The sequence below is a fragment of the Gavia stellata genome, chromosome 31 (assembly GCF_030936135.1).
Source record: "Gavia stellata isolate bGavSte3 chromosome 31, bGavSte3.hap2, whole genome shotgun sequence".
Lineage (NCBI taxonomy): Eukaryota > Metazoa > Chordata > Aves > Gaviiformes > Gaviidae > Gavia > Gavia stellata.
In genome coordinates, this window is record NC_082624.1 from 689765 (window position 1) to 707432 (window position 17668).

Consider the following 17668-nt stretch of genomic DNA (forward strand, 5'->3'; position numbering starts at 1 on the left):
TTTGCTTTTGATTTTTACCTCTTTTTGAAAGCGTAGGGGTTTTGAGCTCGCGCGCCGAAGGCTGGCTGCCGGGACTCGGGCGTACGGGGGCTACAGGCATCCGAGCCGCGGGTCAGCGCCGGACGTCGGAAAATTCCAGCTGCTTTAAAAACAAAAATCCCGCGTGGTTTTGTTCTTTTTTCTCTTTTAAAAGCCAGCACGCGCAAAAAGAGCTGAGACTTCGGAGGTTTTAGCAATTCGCTAGCTCCGTCTGCCATCCTCTCGCTTCTCCGAGGCTTCAAACGGTCCAAAAAATAGATTCAGGGCGCCAACGGGGATCGAGCGGGAGGTTTGCCGAGGGGGTGGAAAAGACCTTCGACTGGCTCAAGGGGAAAAGAAATGTCTCCGTTAGCGGACCTCTACGTATCAAAGTTTCCAGAACATCTATAAAAGCAGAAAGTCGTAAGAACGTTATCTCCCGTACGTAGAAAAATGAATAAATACTATTTATAGCTCGCGTGTTTTCTGTCCATTTCCGTGTGCTCTCAGGTCGGGACCCGCCCGCCGTCGGGGCGGTGGGAAGGGCTCTGGCGCGTTCGGGTTTGTCTCCCTAAGGCGGCGACCGAAATCCTTCGCAAGCCCGTTTGAGTGCCCGAAAAGATCCCCGCCGGCCGGAGAAGTGCTTCGGACGCGCCGGTGAAGACCCGCGGGGTCCCCTCGGGCGCCGACGACCGGAGGCTGCCCTGCTCCCCCTCACCGTCGGGTTATTGCTAAACTGTCGCGCGATGGATTTGAACGGGGCCGGGCATCGCTTCTGTAAAACCAATGAGGCATCATCTTTGTGTTTTTGTGCTAAAGGGATGGAGATAATCTTTGTTCATCTCTCCGAGGTAGAAAAAAAATTGTCCCAGAGACAAGAAGCGTGAAGAGGAAATTCCAGGAGCGCTCGCCTAGAACAGCGACGTGCAGCCGCGCCGCAGGAGGTGGGACATTGCACGGGACGGGGATAAGGGACCGTTTGGGTTTAGGTAGGACAGAAAACTTCCCAGACCGGAGGCGTCCCACCCGAGGCTCTGCGAGAGCGGCGACGATGACTGCCGAGCCCCGAGCGGCGTTCCCCGCGGGAGTACGCTGCGGGACGACGGCAGGGCTGGGCTGGGGCGTACACGGCTGCGCTGCTACCCTGAATATTTAGAGTCGGCGGAGACGAGCCCTCCGACTAACGCGCCGGCGGCTGGCGCTGCAATCCTTGCGCCCGTCCAAGACGCGACGCGGCCGATATGCTCCGCCTGCCCATCGCCGACCCGCCTCTGCTCTCTCCAGGACCTAAACTACGCAAGAGGCCGGCTCCGCTTTCAGATCCTCACCCAAAAACTCTACATTTGGGCCGTGCCGCCGATCATCGGGTACGGGATGTCGCTGGGCAAATGCGGAGTAGATCCGGAATACCGGGTGGTGACAGCAAGCTAAAAAACCCAGGGGTGGGCTTTTGAGGTTGCTGTTACTGCTGGGATATTCTCGGGCGCTTCAAAATATGGCTGGAATGTACGGTCTCGCAGAGAGGAGGTTCCGGATGGGAAGAGAAGCCAGCGGATGCGAGCGGAGGTGCGCTCGGGGAGCAGCTTGCCACCCGCAGCCCTACGCGGTGTTTTGGGACTCGGGGAAAGCTCCGCTTCCTTTCGGTCGGCGGTAGGTTAAGATTTTTTACGTGCAAGAGAATGGCGGGACAGTCCAGTGTGCTACCTAACGAGATCCAAAAGGGAAACAGCGACGGAAACAGCTACAGGAGTTGCTTCTTATAGACCGAGAGAAGGTTTGCGATTGCTCTGCAACTTCAACCTCTTCACGCCGGAGCTGGAATAGCCCTCGTCGCTACAGACGCTCTGCAGGCTCCCTCTTTCGTCCGAGTCGCTTGGGCTGCTGCTGCTCCAGTCGAGGTCCGCAGGAAGGTCGTCTGTGCTCTCCACGTCCACGTCGATCTCTTCTGCAAGAGGAACGGTTAGCGTTACAACGCGGCCGGCCAGACCTCTCGCCAGCCGGCCCCCAAGCGCAGGGTCTCACCTCTATCCGAGTCGGAGCGCTCTGAAGAAACAGTGGATCCGATACTGTCCATCCTTATCCTCTCTATCCCCAGCTTCTCCAGCTGCCTCTTCAGGTGCCGCTGCTCCCGCTGCAGCTGGTCTATTTGGTGTACGGCTTTCCTGTCGTAGTCCTCAAGCTTCTGCAGAGGACGAGAGAGAAGGCAGCCCTGAGCTCCCCCAGCCTCCGGCCACGCGTGAAACATGGCTTTCGCTCCCCGAGCCACCTAAACGCGACCGCCGCCAGCGACTGCGGGGCTCCCCGGCTTCAGCGCGCTCAGGACGTCGAGCACACGAGTCATATGGATGCAAATTTTATCCTCCTGCGAGCCGACAGGCGTCAAAACAGGGTGCGGCGGGGATGGAGAGGTCTGGATCTGCCCTGAGGCTGCTGGAGAAGGCACGTAAAGAACGCTTCCCCCTCCAAACAGTTTATAGGCGCAGCTACGCAGGAGCCGGCCCCATCCTATTTATGTATTTTCAGAGTCTTCGATAACTAGGAGCCGAACACAGCGCGATGCCAGCGCTCCTCCGGTTATCTCTCAGCTCATAGAGCACTAAATACACCCAGTGAGGAGAGCCCTGTCGAGTCGAAGTCTAAAGGACAAAGCGAAGTACGAAATGCTCGAGAAAAGAAAGGAAAAAAGCAGCTGTCCTCCCGTCCTGCAGCCAGTCTCATCCCTAAGGCCTCTGGGCATGGCTGCGGTGTAGGGATACGATGCAGAAATCCGGCTGTAAAGCGGCGCGGCCGCCCTCTACGAGCCCGGCGATAAGGAGAAACACACGGACGCGCTGTGCCGACTGCGAGACGGGCAATACCGACCCGCCACCGCATCAACCTCCGGCATTATTCCCAAACCAACGTCCTGACCCAGCCGTTACCTTGGTCCCGCTCGAGGATCTGGACGTCCCGAAACCCCGGTACGGTGGTGCTGCTCTCAAAGCTGAGCTCAGCACCCACCCGACGGGGACGGAGCCCAATTTATTGGGTCTCCCACAGCGGTACCGAACGAGCCCAGGCTCACCTTGATGTGCAATTTCGCTTTCGTTAGTAAACTCAGGGTGGTGTGTCTGCTGGCGTCGGGTCCGAGCGGTACGAGTCCTTTCAGCTTCTCCAGACACAACCGCAGGTGGGCACGCCTGTAAGAAGATCACACGACACGCTGAGCGATCAGGAACCCGCTTCCCAAACGGCATTTCCCCCCCGCGAATGCGGATAATCAGGGCGGTTGGAAGCTAAGCCGAACCAGATGCCTTCCCACGTTCCGGTGGCTTCCGTACACCGGGTGAAAACTGCAGCCAGACAAAAGGACCTCTCCGAAAAACCCGACTCCGGCTTCGGCCAGCCCCACCGACAAAACCCTGCCGGCGCCTTTCGGGCTGTCGCGACGCTTGCTGGCGAGGAGCTGCCAAAGACCTCGACTTTTTGGGTTGAGGCTATCCGCTTTTGGTCTTTTTCCTCCCAAAAAGCTTCACTGCAGGGATGCTGTTCGGTCACTGCCTTGCTCCACCAACACCTGAAGCCATCCGGGCCGACGCCACGCAGCTGTAAACCCAGCGCATCCCTTGGGAGCGCTTCCCTTCCCTATTTTTAGTAGCAACGGGCCGGTTTTGGATCCATCCCCTTGGCACACGCAAAAATTCAACCCAAAACCCGAGGGAACGCCGGCCCCGAGCAGCACCACGCTCCTCGGCCGCCCCGGCGCAGGAGCCTGCCAGGAATCCCTCCCTCCCCGTATAACACCCGGATTTCATCTGCATCGATACGTAAACTAATGCTTTGCCGCTTGCGCACCGCTGCCGAGGCAAACTCCGGCTGCTTGAGGAAGTCCCTTTATCCGTGGATAACCGAGATGCTCCCAGTATGGGCCGGTTTCCCTCGTGTTCGGCACTCCGACCCTAAGATGTAGGTCACGTTCTTGGGCATCGGTTGCAACACCCGCCTTTGAAATACCCGATCGGCACAGGCAGCTGCAAATTGGGATTTTGCAAGTACCTGCCTATCTCGTTTTGGGCACGCTGGGAGTAAAGAGGCATTTGCCTACACAAAGTACCTTCTGAATTACAATGCAAACAAAACACGTGGTCTTTACTCTTCAGGTAAATCCCAAACACCGACAGGCTCAACGCTGAGCTTCTGCAAAGATTATTTTCCTGAGCAGGGGCAGGAAGAGCTGCCCGGAGCGGCGCAGACCTGTCCGACCGTGCCGTGCCGGCTGACAAGTGATTTACCTGCAAGATCTACGGATAAGGAGCCAGCCCAACCGCGCTCCGAGAGGGCTGCGGCAGCAAAATCGAAATCCTCGGCTACCTCTGCTAAAAAGCCTCGTCACGCTGGCCGTTCGCACCCGAAAAACGACGAGTGGAAAAACCCAGCCCGCCCTGCCTAGCAGAAGTTAGGCAGGGGGGAGCGCAGCAGCAACCCGCCCCGCTCGGCCGGCGCTGAGCGAGTTTCTGGATTACACAACGCCAACGCCGGAGTCAAAACTGGGGTTTCCGCTTCGAAGTTAGACGGGCAGCGTACGTAAAAGCTCATTTCTGCCACGCTTCGCCCAGCTGAAACTGCTGCCACGCTTAAAAACCCCCCGAAATCCCACCGGCTCCTAATAATAAGAGAAAGAAAAACCCGTAAAGGCTTCGTTTCCCTGGCAAAGCACCGTCCAAGCCTGTTGTCCGGTTTCATTGCGCTTGTCCTTGTGAGATATCCATCTTCCCGTCGCTCTCCCTCCCCGCACCGAGCCAAGCTGCTCCTCGTGCCGGGGCGGGAAGGCAGCCAGCTTTGGTCGAGGCCAAGATTCGCCGGCTCGACGGGATTAAGGTATCTCTACCCAGGAATGAAGGAAGAAGGGGCGCGTAATCCCTGTCCGGAGAGAAGCTCACGGCTCCAGCCGCTCCGTTCGAAGGGGCGGAAAAGACGGAGCATTTACTGCGCTCGCTTGTGCAACGTTACCACCGGGATTTCGACACGGCTCCGGTCTAAACAAGGCAAGAGGGACGCGAGGCGAGCCTGAAGTAATCAAATGCTGTTTTTCTCCGTCTTTTCAAAGGAGGAATAAACGTCCCGGGCCTTTTCTAACCCGTGTCACTCGGGAGACGGGCAGTTCTGCCTCTTAAGATACAAACTGACCGAGTTCACGCCAGTCCTGCGCCGGCAGCAGGACACGGCAAGGTTTGAGCCGCCGTGTCCAAGCCGTGCCGAGAGAAAGAGCAGCCCATCAAGGACACAAAGCCATCTTTCAGCTGCACGACAAAGGCCGCACCGGTCTGTCGCAAATAATCGCGGTTACTCGCGTGCGCAGCTCCGGCCGCGCACTCACACCCCGACTGCGGGCGAGCAGAGGACGACGGCCATCCCACCGGCACGGGATTGCCCCTGGGAATTGGGAGAGGGCTGGAAACCCTTCCCTCTGGGAAGTTCAGAGGGAGGAAGGGTTTCAGCAGCAAACGGGGAGAAGGCAGAGGAGATAAATATCATTCCCACCTCCTTATTGCACAGCTGCTCCGGCGGCCAAGGACAGGGAATGCTGCAAGTCCAAGCACTCACCTTGGGCAACATCAGGAACCTCCTCGGTGGCCACTTTATCCATCCGTCCCGTCCCTTCCCTCCCGCTCCCCATCTCAACACCACCTCGGCTACCCGATCCCGGTTCCCAAGCCCTGGAAAAGCGGCGATTTACCCAAACCCGGCTCCTAACAAACCTCCGGCACTCACCTGTTCTTTTCCATCTCATTGTGTGTGGACCTGAAAAAGAAAGAACACGTTATGAACTCCTCCGTCTGAGCAGGTACACCGCAATTAGGATTAACACACGGCCTTAGTAAACGCTTCCCGGAAAAGGTGCGAAACTCGGGGGCTTTCAGAACCGCTCGGTTCCCCGGGGAAGGTGAAAACGGCAGAAGGGATGCAGACAGCCCGGCGCAACGGAGAACTTGCCAGATAAACGGCAATAAAAGGGCCGGTAAAACCGTAAAATGGGATTTTAATCTGGCGATTAAGCAGCTGTCTCAGCGCCGTGACTCAAGAGAGGGTACGCCATCCAAAAGCCAACGCTCGCTGGTGGAGAGGGGGAAGCAGCACCCCGAGAGCCGCCGCACGCTCAGGGCAGAAGGGCCAATCTCCGGACAGGGGGAGGGAAGTTGCTCCATCGCAACCCAAACCTGCAACCGAGCTTCTAGCGGAAAGAAAGCGGGTTTTCGGACAGCGCAGGAGCCCTGGAGCGCTTTTTTTGTTTTTTAAAGTGGCTTTTTAAAGACTTCTTGCATAAGAAGGGCAGAGAAAGCAAGAGGAGCATCTGCAATTCTCGGCACGTAAGGCGAAGAGCCGGGGGCTGACGGCTCCGCGGCAGCTCGGGTGCTTTTTGAAAGCACGCTGCTTTTTGAAGGCTGCGCAGCGTCCGAGCGGTCGCAGCTCGTGCCGGGAACCCCAGACCAGCTCAGAACACACCAACCGTACAAGACGGCGACCGGGAGCCCCCAAAGTCTCGATGGTGTCCGACGTTCACGCCTGTCTCCGCTGCTCAGCTCGTCGTCTCTTGGCAAAAGAGGGGCAAGCTGCCGGGAGGATGATGTGTAAAGAAAAGATTCCCCGCATCCAACATCGGGTTAGCCCCTCCGACGAGAGACCCCAAATGTGACATTGAAGCCCGGGCGGGCATTACGTCCGCTTACAAATTCCCCTGAAGCTCCTAATTCTGACGAAGCTAAGAAAAGGGACAAAACACAAGCTGCGACTTATTTTCTCTCTGTCGAAACCCAGGACAGCTACACGACGCCACGTTGCCCGTGACACCAGGAACGACGCTTAGGGAAGAGCCGCTTCCCCGCCCGGGCTCTCCTTAAAAGCCGGAGAGGCCACCTACTCTAATTTAGGAAAAAACGTCGTTACGTGCCTGAAAACTTGAAAGACGTGGAAAACCCACAGGCTGTTCGGATAAGGACGCCTACCTGGAAGCCCCCAGGCCTCCGATGCCGAAGGAAAAACAAGGGATGCCACCGACGCACCGGTCGAAGACGCTCACCGGGGTCGTCTCCGCTTCACCAGCCCCGTTTCGCGCTGGATCACCAGCGCTCGGGAAGCCACCGCAGCCCTCCTCCCGTCTTTCTAACGAGACTCATCTTAGCCCGGCTCCTTTCGTTTGCTTTCCGGTGGCGGCGGTTGAAGGAATCCGCTCCCAAAGGCCAGCGTCCCGCTCGCAGAGAGTCCAAAAACGTTCCATTCCAGCGGAGACGCTTCTCGGACGCGTGTTATCCTGACACGCAAGGGAACGGCGAGTTCTCCAGAGCCGAGCATCTACGAAGAGCCGGGAAGGACTCGGATCTTCGGCTCCCGTGGGATCTCTCCATTAAACTCTTCTCGGGATAAAAGTCCCGTGTTTTAAACCGAGCCCTTTGCCACAGCACTTGCAAACCTCACGCAAGGCGATGAACTGCAGCGAGCCTGAGCTCCACCCTTGGTGGTAAATACGCCAAACGCTTTTCGAGCATCGGTGCTGCCAGAGATGAAGGCTCCCATCACCGCTACGCTTTTATTAATAACAAATTAATTCCCTCTTCCGCGCCTTTGTTTCAGAATCCTTCTGAGCCTGGGGGTTTTTTTGGTTTGCGTCCACAATTGCTAATATTTAGAAGAAGGTTCCTTAGCTGATGGATTTTAAATTTTGGATAAAATAAAAGGGGGCAGGGGAGCAGAGGGGACCGCAGCTTCACCCCGGGGCTGGCAGACCTCTTCGCCGGGTGCCCCCAGACCCTGTTCTGAGCGCCTGCGTGCCCAGGGAGTCGCCGATCACGCCTCCCACTAACCGAAACCTCGCCTGTCAGCCCCAAAACTTCAGCTGATCGCCGGCGCTGCCTTCGAAACGTGGTCTTTCCTCCTGCAGACCGTAAAAAGGAAGGTAACGGCACGCGCTGCAGCTACCTGTTCTCTTTTTGATACACCGCAGACCTTTCTTCTGCTGTTCCGATTCACCTTAAGCGAAGAATAAGCTCCAAATCTTCCAAAAAGGAAATTCGGAGCGCGTGCAGGCGCAACAAACACCCACTAATTCACTCGGAGCCCGGTCGGGAGGAGACCGAGAGACCTCACCTGCCTTCTGCTCCCCTAACGGGAGCCCGACGGCCCCGAAACCGCGGGGCGGGAGGGAGACGGAAACGCCCCGGCTCAGGGCGAGACCCGGGTCCAGGGTACGAACGACAACTCACGGGGCGTTCCGGGCGGTATTTGTTGTTAAGGCAGCTATCAAAGGTCAGCTGTCACCGCGTCACGCAGATGAGTTTGCTCCCAACCAGGAAAATGTGACATATCTGGTGACATCGCCGCCGCCTTGCTCCTCCCTGGGCAAACAGCCGAAAATAGGCCAACGAGAAAGGAAGTGATCGGCCGCCGGTGACGTGTCGGGAGGAACCTGCTCAGGCTTCGCTCTGCCCGACGAAATTTCCCTCGTAGCCGTTTCGAGGGGCTGGATGTGCGTGTCCTGGCGCAGAGCCGGCATTCCGGAGCCAACCCTCTCATAAGTCAGCCGATAAGTTCACCGTGACGATCCCCAAGCCATTTTAACGTTATTAAAGCAAACGAATAAACCCCGACGGGCGCTGGGAAGAAAGAATTCCGCACGGCGACTCCGGTTTGCACCGTGACGCAAGCGCCGGCTCCGAGGTGGCAGGGTCTGTTGTACAAAACAAGAGAGGGAGCAAATAAAACGAGACGCGGGAGCGTTAAGCGATTAATCCACGGGCCTGGGAGGCATAATTAAATACACCCCGGAAGAATAACAAACCCCAGGCTGGTGGGACTTGCTCCTGGAAAAACAACGCGGCTGCCTGGATCCGACTTCGAGGCGGATAAAGGGCGGTTTAGTATTCCGGAGAACGGGCTGCGTGTTTAACGTCAGCGCGGAATAACCCGCGTCGAAGCTCTGGGTGCGTTTCGGGGAGGATAATTAAGGAATTTCCTTTTTTCAAAGGAAAGCAGCACTCAGTGATGTAATCTAAGCGTGGAACAAAACGCTGCGCTCGGCCAAAAGCGTGTCAGGAAAAAAAAAAAGAAATCTGGCTTTCTTTACGGAGAATCCTCACGGATCGAGAGCGGTTTCACTTCTCCAGCTTCGGCGTAAGCAAGCCTGAAATCAAAAGCCCAACTTCCACATTCCCTTCAGCAAACCCGGCCGCCACGTCAGAGGATTGCGCGTTTCGTACCCCGGTTTGCCCAAGACGGGAGGTTTCCCCTCACGTCGTGCCGGGATGAACCGGAGAGACGCCGGTATGGCACGGCGGGCGGCGATCCGAATTTGGGAGCGGGGCGTGCTCCCAGATCGGAATCTCTCGAGGGAGGCGTGAAGGGGAAAGGGGTGGCGGAGGGCCGAGGGGTTGGTGGGTGCCGGGACGGGGCAGAGCCCCAGCAGCCGGTGACAGGAGGGTCCCCCCCAGCCCGGCCGGGCACCCCGTCACCGCAGGGTCCCACCGGAGCAGCCCCCGGTGGGGGGGTCCCAGCCCTGCCAGCACCCGGGGACGGCAGGGCCTTACCGGGCCCGGTCACCCGGTGACAACAGAGTCCCCCCCAGCCCCACCGGGCGGGGCAGTGGCAGTCGGGCCTTACCGGGCCCGGTCACCCGGTGACAAGAGGGTGTCCCCCCCCAGCCCCACCGGGCGGGGCGGTGGCAGCGGGGCCTTACCGGGCCCGGTCACCCGGTGACAACAGAGTCCCCCCCAGCCCCACCGGGCAGGGCCGGGGCAGTGGGGCCTTACCGGGCCCGGTCACCCGGTACCGGGAGCCCCCCCCCGGCCCTGCCGGGGGGGGACCCTGACAGATCGGAGCACCCCGCAACGGCCCCGCCAGGCCTCGGGGGCACCCGGGATCCCTCCCCAGGTCTCGGGGCCGGGCAGGGCCGGGCCGGGCCGGGCCGGGCCGGGCCGGGCCGGGCCGCCCCCCCCCCCCCGGTACCGGCCGTTACCTGCTGCCGCCGCCGCTCTTCCGGGCCTTGGCGCGGCGCCGCCGGACCTCCCCGTCCTTACCGCCGGGCAGCAGCGAGGCGTAACCGTGCTCGGCCTCTGCGGAGACACAACCGCGGGCCGCCCGTCAGCGCCGGGCCCGGCTGAGGGGGGAACGGGAGCGTAGGGGGGGGGGGGCAACCGGTACCTCGCTCCCGCCGCTCCAGGTACTCGGCCGCCTCCAGCAGCATCTGGATGTTGAGGCCGCCGCAGGCCGCCATCGCGCCGCGCTGTGAGGGCCGGACCGGACCGGACCGGGAGCGGCGGCGGCGGCGCGGGGGGAGCGGCGGCGTCTGTCCGCCTCGCCCGGCCGCTCCGCCAGGCCCCGCGCGCCGCCCCGCCCCCCGCCGCCGCTCATTGGGCGACGCTCCCCCCGCCGGCGTTGCCTATTGGAGGAAGGGTGAGGGAGGAGTCTCCGGGCAGCCGCAGGGGAGGGAGGGCGGTAGGGGGCCGTGCCCGAGACCACGCCCCTCGCTCGCCGTCATTGGGCGAGAGCGCCACGCCCTCCCGCCGTTAGCCCTGCCCCTCCCGCGGCGCCCCGCCCATCCAGCCGCCGGCCTGGCCCTTCCCAACCGCCTCACCCCATTGGGCGGCACGCCCTGCCACACCTCTCGCCCTGACTCACTTCCTGACCGCGCAGCCAATGGCGGGGCGGGAAGCTGAAAGGGGGCGGGGCGCAGGCTCCAGATGACAACGTGGGCCCGGCGGGGCGGGTCCATCCATGAAGCTGAGACCCCCCCGGGCAGGGAACCCCCCCCAACGAGGGCAGGGGGACCCCCCCGGGCAGAGACACCCCCCCACAACCAGGGACCCCCCCACAACCAGGGCAGGGACCCCCCCCCCCACAACCAGGGACCCCCCCCCACAACCAGGGCAGGGACCCCCCCACACAACCAGGGACCCCCCCCAACCAGGGCAGGGACCCCCCCCCCCAACCAGGGCAGGGACCCCCCACACACAACCAGGGACCCCCCCCCCCACAACCAGGGACCCCCCCCACAACCAGGGACTCCCCCCACAACCAGGGCAGGGACCCCCCCCACAACCAGGGGACCCCCCCCAACCAGGGCAGGGACCCCCCCCCACAACCAGGGCAGGGACCCGGCACCCCCCCAGGCAGGGCACCCCCCCCGGCAGGGCAGGGAGCACCTAGCCCCCCCCCCCTCCCCAAGGCAGGGCCCCCCCCCAGTCAGGAAGCACCCAGGGACCCCCCCAAGCAGGACACCCCCACCCCAGGCAGGGCTCGGGGCCCCCCCTCCAAGGGTAAAGAGCACCCAAAGGCCCCCCCCCCCCCCCCCCAAAATGGGGGCACCCCAGCGCAGCACCCCATATCCCGCAGCCCCAACAGCAGGCGACAAGGGGGGGTCCTCCCAGCCCCACTTCCTCCCCAAACCAGTAACTGCGGGGGGGTAAAACCGGCCCCCGCGGCCGCTGCCACCCAGCACCTCCATTTTGAGGCTTCCCTCAGCCTCTCTGCCCCCCCCAACCCCCCCAGGGCAAGCTGGGCGTTAATTAGCAAAAGACTTAATTAATTAACAAAAGACAGAAGCCGGGAAGCGAGCGGAAGGCCCTGCTGTCGGAAACCACCCAGCCCGCCGTCAAAAAATAAGCAAAAAAAGGGTTTTTCCACAATAAAAAGCCCCAAACAGGCGCTGCCGCGGCCGTGCGCCGTTTAATTTATTCGTATAGATCTATACGTATGTGTGCGACACGGGAATTGAGGCGTTTTGGGGTGTAAAGTCCCCGCACAACCGCAGCGGCTCGGGCAAACAACCGGCCGGAGGTTTCCGGCAGCCTCCTTGTCCGCGCTTTATTCCTGAATTATAAAAATCCAGGGGAAAATATATGGGGGGGGTTTATTGTCACAGGGAACGTCAAAAAACAACAGGAAAAACACGATGAAATCCCAGCGAGGAACGAACCACGAGGGATACTGTAAAAAAAAAATAAAATAAAGACTCTGGGAAATGGTGACTCGTACCCGCTCTGGCTGCGGGGCAGGACGAGCGCAGCGGGATCCGTTGGGAATAACCCAAATTCCTCCGAGATCCGGTCTCCGAGCTGCCCACCGTGCGCCGGGAAGCGAAGTCCTCCTCGGCGGGCGGTTCTCCCCCGAGCGAGCCCGGCGTCAGGCGATGAAATCCAGGGGCCTGTTGAACCCTCCTTTTCTGTTCATGTACTGCCTGCCGGAGGGAAGGAACCGGCGTCAGCACTGGGGACAAACCCCGCCGAAAAAATCTGCACAAAAACACCCGAGGGAAGGCCCCTAACCGCGCTCAGCGCCCGCGGGGAATTCAATTCCCCGCGGATTTGCACAAACAAGGGCAGGAAACCTCCCACCGAGGCGGCGTCTCCATCAGGCTGGAGCGTTTGAGGACCCCGGCGCTTGGCCGAAGCCTGGCAGCGCAGCCTGGCCGTGCGCGCGAGTTTCCGTCCAAAAGGGTACAGAATTAACAATTCTGTTAATTATTATTGTTAATAAATCTGAGTGGGGTTTTTTTTTTGGGTAAGAATCAGGCGAACGGCGTTGCTGAGGCGCACCCACTGCTCCGACCCGCTCAGGCCACACCCGGCACGTCCCACCCGCGCCCAACGTGCTCTTTCGCTCCTCACCGCTTTCATCATTCCCAGGAAAAACCAGAGGCCTCTCACCTCTGTTTGACCGTAAAAACCGCAAACTTTGCCTTTTTCCGAAGGCCCGAGAAGGCGGATCACCCCCTGCACGCACCGAGAGACAGCGGCTTCGACGTAGGGCCGCGGAGTTTTCCTCCCCGCTGCGTTACCTCGTCAAAGAAATTATCTTTCTATCAGAAAAAAAGGCTGGGCACAAACCTGTACTTCCTCTTCTGGGACACGTTGATGGCGTACGCGTTTGCGGCGCCATCCACCTTCTTCCCCTGAAAAACATTAAGAAAAAAGGTCCCAAACCTCAGCATATTATCCCCAAAAAGGGCACGGCGACACCACCGAGCCTGTCAGAGGCAGCTGCGGGTTCCGCCACGCCGATCCGCACTCACTTTCGTCGTGTCGAAAGAGGCGAAGCCCATCATTTTCATCATCTCAATTTCCTCTTCCGTCTTGCCCTGCAAATCTTCCTCTGCCGAGGCAACAAAAGAAGAGAGTTTGACAAACGCAGCCGTCGGGGCTCGCCAAAAACGTTTTAAATAAGCACCCGGGCGTCCCCTGGGCCGGTCCCAACCCAAGTGGGGAACTCAGGACGTATTTAACGAGGAAAATCCCCCCCCTCACCCGTGATCTGACGCTCTTTGCCTTTGGAGTCCTTTATCTCCTTCTTCTCGTCATCCCGCCTTTCCTTCAGCCGCGGCGGGGAGGAGGAGCTGGATCGGTGCCGTCTCGGCGACCTGACGTTGCAAACGCAGGCGGGTTTGCAGCTTCCCGGCTGTGCCGTTACCGCAGACAGTTTTACAGCGTTAACGAGTTCCCACCGTCCCCGTGCTGCCCGAACTACGCCTCACCCGGGCTCCGCAGCTTGTCCCTGCCCCGGCGTCGGCGTTTCTGCCTCTCACCTGGACCGTCTCCTGTGCGGGGAGCGAGAACGGCTCCTCCTCCTGTCCCTGTCCCGGGACCGGGATCGCTCTCTTCGCCTCCTCTCCCTCTCCCGTGAGGTGGACCGCGAACGCCTGCGCTCTGCTCGGAGAAAGGCAGCGCTGGGTTTAGGTTCCGCTTCCTCACACCCCTCCCTCCGCCTTCGCTGCCCACTTTTCAAAGAAAATCCCACCGACGCTGCGACAGCTTCCAAGCAGAGACCCCGTAACAACTCCCTCCCACCTCCTCCCCCTGATCCCTCCATGGCTCAGAGATCCCCACCAGCACCCACACAAGTGGGAAGAGCGGCAGGAAAAGTCCTGCCCCCAGGAGTGGGGCGAACAACCCAGATCGGTCCCCGAAAAGCTGAGGTGTGTGGAGGGGGGCGGGAGTCGGTGTGCGGGAGTCGGAGGAGGAGGAGGAGGAGGAGGAGGAGGAGGAGGAGGAAAGGAGCCTCTGCTCCCCCCAGAGCGAAGAACCGAGGCCCCCCGCCCTCCTCCCTCGCCCCAGAGGGGGTTCACCCGCCGCCCAAGGGCTGGGGGAAGTCCCAGGGTCCTCTCCTACCGCTGGGCCCGCGGCCTGGGCTCCCCGCCCCGGGCCTGGCCCCTCCACGGCCCCCCACGGCCCCGGATCCTTCCCCCCTCCGCGCAGCCCCGTCCCGTAGGGGCCGGATCCGCCCCGGGGCCGGTCCCCCCCGGCCTCCCTCCTCCTCCCCCCGCCTCTCCCGGGGTCCCCCCCGCCCGGCTCCCGCCCCCCGTCCCCCCTCACCGCGCCGCGGCGGCGACCGGGAGCGGCTGCGGCCCATGGCCGCCCCTCAGCGCCCGCACTTCCGGTCGGCGGGGCCGTCCGCACTTCCGGTTCCCCGCACTTCCGGTTCCCCCGCACTTCCGGTTCCCCCGCACTTCCGGCTCCCCCAGGAACCGGCGCCACCGCGCTTTGGTTCCGCAGCGAACACGGTCCGGGGGGGTCCCCAAGGCGGCGGGGCGGCTGAACCCCCCCCCCCCGCCGCCTCCCCGGCGGCCTCCCCTCCGCATCCAGAGCCGGGAAGGGCGCGCCCGGAGCCTCGGCGAGGCCGTGATCCCCCCCCCGCCCGGCCCACAGCGAGGCCGTGATCCCCAGGCCCAGGCCCAGGCCCAGGCCCAGCGCCACAGGGAGGCCATGACACCCCCTCAGCCCCCCCCCGAGCTCCACAGCGCTGGCGGGTGCCAAACACGGGGTTTATTTACAGACAGGCGTTACACAGCGCTTTCCAGCGACGATTGTCAGACACCGGCGGTTGCCCTCGCCAGCCCGCAAGCAGGGGAAGGCCCCGCTCCCGCCCAGCCACGCTCCCCTCCGGCTGCGGCGGCAGACCCGGGGGTGGGCGACCTCCTCTCGGCCTCATTTCGCTGCGTGTTCGGCAACCCCACCTCACCGGGACCCTCCGGGCCGCGCCCGGGTTGTCCGCCAGCCCCAGGCGGCAAGACAGGCGCTGAATCCGTTGGAAACCCCAGCATCGCCCTCCTTCCCTGCGGTGCGTCGGCGTAGCTGTGGCTGGAGATGGAAATCCGGCCTCTCTCCTTTTCAGTTGAGGGTGCAAATATGGAGGGTGACGAGCACGAGGCCCGCGGGCAGCAATCGGTACCTCTCGAGGCACCGGATCAACCATTTGCCTCCCAACCAGCAGCCAGGTATACATCCCTGCCTCACCGCCGCAGAAAATGGACACGCAGAGCCCGGCCTGGGGTGCTTGGGTCGGGGCAGCCTTGCCGAAAAGAGGCGAGAAGAAAGCGGGGAAGCCCGGGGCCTGCCTACAAACGGTGGGCAGCAGGCAAAACGCTGGCAGGGGAGAGGGGGAATGTTATCTGGCAGAGTGGTCCCGGGGGGAGCGGGGATGCCCTGACAGGTTGGGGAGCTGCAGCATCAACGTGATCCTGTATCTGTTTTTCTTCTAGCTAATGTCAAGGCGGTGGTGGCCATTCCAGCCTTCCTCCCTGCTGAAGGCACCGCTGTTTCTCGCTTCCCTACGTTGCACAAGATGCCTAACATGCCCCAGACTTCCACGGTGGCGGGGAGGAATAAATCCCCGTTTCCTCTGCAAAGCTCCTCACCCTCAGAGAAAAGGGGATCGCAAAGCCCCTGGGACAGACCCTCGGAGAAAAAGGAGCCGCAGCCTCCCCGCGGCAGCGCTGGCCGGTCCGGCGGTGGGGCGTGCGGCAGTGTTGTAATTCAGGTAATCGCCCCGGGAGCGACCGTGGCGCCTTGGGGAAGCAATGCGGCTGCCCCTGCGGGGGCTTTCCTGGCCTGGGTCATGCAGAGGGACAGGCTAGATGACAAAACCGGCCTCAAAGAGCCTGAAAATCAGTGGCAGTAAACAACAGCCCAGGGGAAATGGTTACAGAGCTGTGGTTTGCGTCTCAAAGGTTGTCTGCTGAATAGACGCTGAATATAGGCAAGAGCAGGGGGCTGGTGTTCACGCTGGCTCTTGCAGAGAGTGAATTTAGGAGCTCAGGGTGTCCCACCGTCCCTCCAGGAAGGGGATGGGGAACTATGGCTCTAACCCTGGTGCTGGAGCTTGGGGTGGACATGGGGCAGGGCAAACGCTCTTCTCCTCAAAACTAGGCTTAGGTTGGCCCCGGGGCTCCGGCAAGACAGCTGCCAGCTGTGTATTTTTGCAATTTTTAAAAGCTTTTGAAGTTTTACTTTTCGATTCAGAATTGGCCTGGCACACCCCACAGCCCTGCAAAGAAAACCAACCTGTGTTTACAAACCTCCTCCCTTTGACTCACAGCTGCCCGCACCGGCCCCACGCACTCCCTGCCTGCACCCCACTCCACCCCGTGTCCTCGCTGTCCCCAAAAAAGCCGCCTGGCCCAGGGGCTTTCAGCTCTTCTGGAGGGGAAAACAAAAGCCGAGAGCTGCCTCGCAGCTGCGAAAAGGCTTTGAAAACACAGTGGTGGCATGTGGGAAAATCATATAGGGTGAGGAAACCCGGTGTCCTTGGCGGGGAGGTTCCGGGGCTCCGCCGTGACAGCCCAAGCCCCCGGCGGAGAGGAGCCGGTGGGCGCTTGGGCTGTCGCAGGGAAGCCCCGTCCCCATGGGCAGCCCGTGCAGGCGGGCTTGGGGCGAGCACCTGGGGAAGATGGCAAACCCCTGCGGCTTGCGGGAGGATGGGGGCTGATTGTGTCGGTTTTGTCCCCTAAATACCAGCGTTGGAGCGGCTGCGGGACAAATCGGCGTCGCTGGTTTTCTTCTTCCCTTCGGGCACGGCCGGGAGGTTGTAACGATGGCGGTGTTGCCGTACGGAGCGCTGGAGGCGGGGAGGCAAGGCTTGGTGGGAAGGAAACGCCAAGGAGGATTTTAACTTGTGCTCGGGAGTCCAGAGCTGGGGAAAAGCAACAATCCGGCCTCAGCCCGGGGTCAGTGCGAGCAGAGACCTGGCACAGCCTCGGTCGCGTGTGCCGGCGTCGCCGTGAAGTGGTGGTGGGGATGGGGGTGGTGGCGTCGGCAGTGCCTCTGACTGAAGTGAATCGACAGCGTGTGTTCATCCCGAAGTAGCACTTAGTGAGTGAAGTTTTGCTCAGTTTTAAATAACACAGACACTTCCCGGAGGCTCTTTTCTTCTCCCTTCTCAGCTGGGGTTCGTGCGGTGCAGTGGGGGCTTTCCCGGCGGTGTGAAATCCTGCCGCTCTTCCTCATATGGCAAATACATGAGACAGTGGCACCAGGAGAAGGGGACTGAAAGTGGCTCTCCGGCCCGGGGAGAGGAAGATTACGATCCGGGAAGGAAAGGCTCCCAGGCCCATCGCCTCGGCCTCTCCTTCAGGGAAAGCAATCCCCCCAACGTTCGGCTTGATCCGATTCCCCCGGCGAAGCAGCAAACAATTTTGCCCAGGGGTGAAGCCAGCGCCATTCCAGCGGAGCTTGAAACAGAAGGTAAAAAAAATAACAACAAAACACCCTTTTCTTCCTCAAACCAAGCAGATCCGGGCTGCGCCCCACATTTCACGAGGGCTCTGCAAGCGGCGGGTGGGGAGAAAAAAAACCCAACCCTCAGCCCACGCATGGGAAGGGTCTGGTGCCCGGGGGGGAGAAGGGAGAGC

The 17668-nt window shown here is 61.2% G+C and overlaps 2 protein-coding genes across 4 annotated transcripts; both read right to left on the bottom strand.

Annotated features, from left to right (window-relative positions):
* Positions 1–1501: 1501 nt before the first annotated feature.
* On the bottom strand, positions 1502–10261 carry MXD1 (MAX dimerization protein 1). Of its 3 annotated transcripts, none has more exons than XM_059831516.1 (6): positions 10189–10261; positions 10004–10100; positions 5770–5799; positions 3083–3197; positions 2041–2200; positions 1502–1960 (listed from the first exon to the last, which is right to left on the bottom strand). In XM_059831516.1, the coding sequence occupies exons 1-6, from the start codon at positions 10259–10261 to the stop codon at positions 1776–1778; spliced, it is 660 nt and encodes a 219-aa protein (XP_059687499.1). In that variant the 3' UTR covers positions 1502–1775. The 3 variants fall into 3 exon arrangements, with proteins under 3 accessions (XP_059687499.1, XP_059687497.1, XP_059687500.1); XM_059831514.1 differs by having other exon boundaries at positions 1502–1963; XM_059831517.1 differs by lacking the exon at positions 5770–5799 and having other exon boundaries at positions 1502–1963.
* A 1328-nt stretch (positions 10262–11589) lies between these two features.
* On the bottom strand, positions 11590–14391 carry SNRNP27 (small nuclear ribonucleoprotein U4/U6.U5 subunit 27). Its single transcript, XM_059831518.1, has 6 exons — positions 14355–14391; positions 13568–13688; positions 13290–13402; positions 13058–13137; positions 12873–12937; positions 11590–12223 (listed from the first exon to the last, which is right to left on the bottom strand). Exons 1-6 carry the CDS (start codon positions 14389–14391, stop codon positions 12169–12171), a joined length of 471 nt encoding a protein of 156 aa, XP_059687501.1. The 3' UTR covers positions 11590–12168.
* Positions 14392–17668: the final 3277 nt, after the last annotated feature.